Source organism: Trichechus manatus, unplaced genomic scaffold (assembly GCF_000243295.1).
Source record: "Trichechus manatus latirostris isolate Lorelei unplaced genomic scaffold, TriManLat1.0 scaffold00022, whole genome shotgun sequence".
Classification (NCBI taxonomy): Eukaryota; Metazoa; Chordata; class Mammalia; order Sirenia; family Trichechidae; genus Trichechus; species Trichechus manatus.
Window position 1 is genome coordinate 12,401,450 of NW_004443958.1, and position 1,825 is coordinate 12,403,274.

Here is a 1,825-nt window from a genome sequence, read left to right on the forward strand (position 1 = left end):
AACCAAATGCAAAGCTCAGGACTCTTCAGCCAACATGTCATTAAAAACGATCATAAGCCACAATTAAAAAAAAAAAAAGTTGTCAAAGATCTCCTAGAAAAAATATCTGTAATTCCTATATTATCTTATAGATAAAGATGTACTTATAGATAAAGACCTGAAAACATCTGTTATCTTATCAATTGGAAGTAAAACACATGAAACTGGGGGAGGGGAGGGAAGAGGGGGTTAAGTGATCAACAAACACATCAAGCCACCCCAGGCATCAGGAGTGGTTCCTTTCCTTTATTTTTCATTCTTCTTTGCATGTGCTTTCTTATCTAGAGATCTGCATATAACGTCTCCTACGTGGAATCCCACAGAGGCAAAAAAAAAAAAAAAAAATATGAGTCAGCTAAGTTCTGATAACTGAAGCCGTATCTTCTCGTGAAGCCACCCCAGGGTAAGAACCCACACGATGAAGTCAGTTAATGCTGGAAGTCATTCCTCCATCTGCTTACCACGTGTGTTGGTAGCCATGTCGGCCACTTTCTGAAAGGCGTCCAAGAAGGCAGCTGCTGCTACTACTGTCGTCCTGAAAATGCAAACAGATAACAAAAGCATGAGGAATGGCTCACACTAGCAAATTCATTACAGCGGAAGGGATAAAACCTCTGCTAAGGAGAGAAGGTCAACTTCCCAGAGAGACAATTCAACTGGATTTGGACAACCATTGACTTCCTGGCCCCATTTTTCTCTTAGAAAGCATTTTGTCCTTCTTATATTAGCATGCTACCCAATAATGTCCAGCTCACTCAGTACTATTCAATAAATGCTAGTAGTTTTTCCCATTCCATTTCACTTGATTCTTTAAAATTATTACCAGCTCAATTTTGACAAAGGAGGAAAAGACAGGTGTGGCTACCTAAAAGAAAAGTATCATTAAAAAACTGAAGTGCTACAGATGAAATTAATTCTAGAGTAGAAAATCTATCTATCTATCTATCTATCTATCTATCTATCTATATGGGAAAGAAGTCTTGGAGAGAGTCCATCTAGGCCCAAGAATTCATTTTAGAGATGGGATAACTGAGATTACAAAATGCAAAGTGACCTTCAAGATCAATTGTTCAGGCAGAATTGGGACTAGTACTATTTACCATCAAGTCGATTCCAATTCATGGCGACCTCGTGTATCAGAACAGAACTGTGCTCCATAGTTTTCAATGGCTGATTTTTCAGGAAGTAATCATCAGGCCTTTCTTCTGAAGTGCTCCTGGGTGGACTCAAACCTCCAACCTTTTGGTGAGCAGCCCAGTGCATTAACCGTTTGTACCACCCAGGGACTTCACGAGCTGGGACTAGCATCTCAGTAGTGAGTCACAGTCCTGTGCTCATCCCATCACAAGATCCTACATACGTGACTTTTCCTCCAAATCCTAATCATGATAAAACTGAGATACTATTTTTTCAACCTTAGGATGCTACTTCAACTGTACATTCTTAATTCCTAAAAGCAGAGAACGGGGAGAAGTTACCATACTCGTTTTATGTCTAGAAATTATTTTGAATTCGTAACATCTTCTGAGCACTACAAGATACCTTGAGCACTCTGTGGTCCACCAGTTCCCAGAGTCTTGATGCAAGATGTGATTCAATGAAGAGTTATCAAAATTCCACACCAGGACCACGGAGCCCAAGCAAACAAGCCCCAGAACATGCATGTAAGGACTTTACAATCAAGCTTACAGCTTGATGTGAATTTTCAAGTATGTCACATATGAATCCAGTCTTTTATCGAGCATTCCTATGAATCCAAAGTTGCTAAATAAAGAAGATGAGAAGA

General features: G+C 39.6%; 1 protein-coding gene across 2 annotated transcripts in view; it reads right to left on the reverse strand.

The window, feature by feature from the left end:
• MTSS1 (MTSS I-BAR domain containing 1) overlaps window positions 1-1,825 on the reverse strand; it is a 194,876-nt gene that overhangs the window by 153,073 nt on the left and 39,978 nt on the right. For both annotated transcript variants that reach the window (XM_004372998.2, XM_023728185.1), the window contains exon 3: window positions 501-574. In XM_004372998.2, the coding sequence (XP_004373055.1) occupies window positions 501-574 (74 nt within the window). The remainder of the gene's footprint in view (window positions 1-500; window positions 575-1,825) is intronic.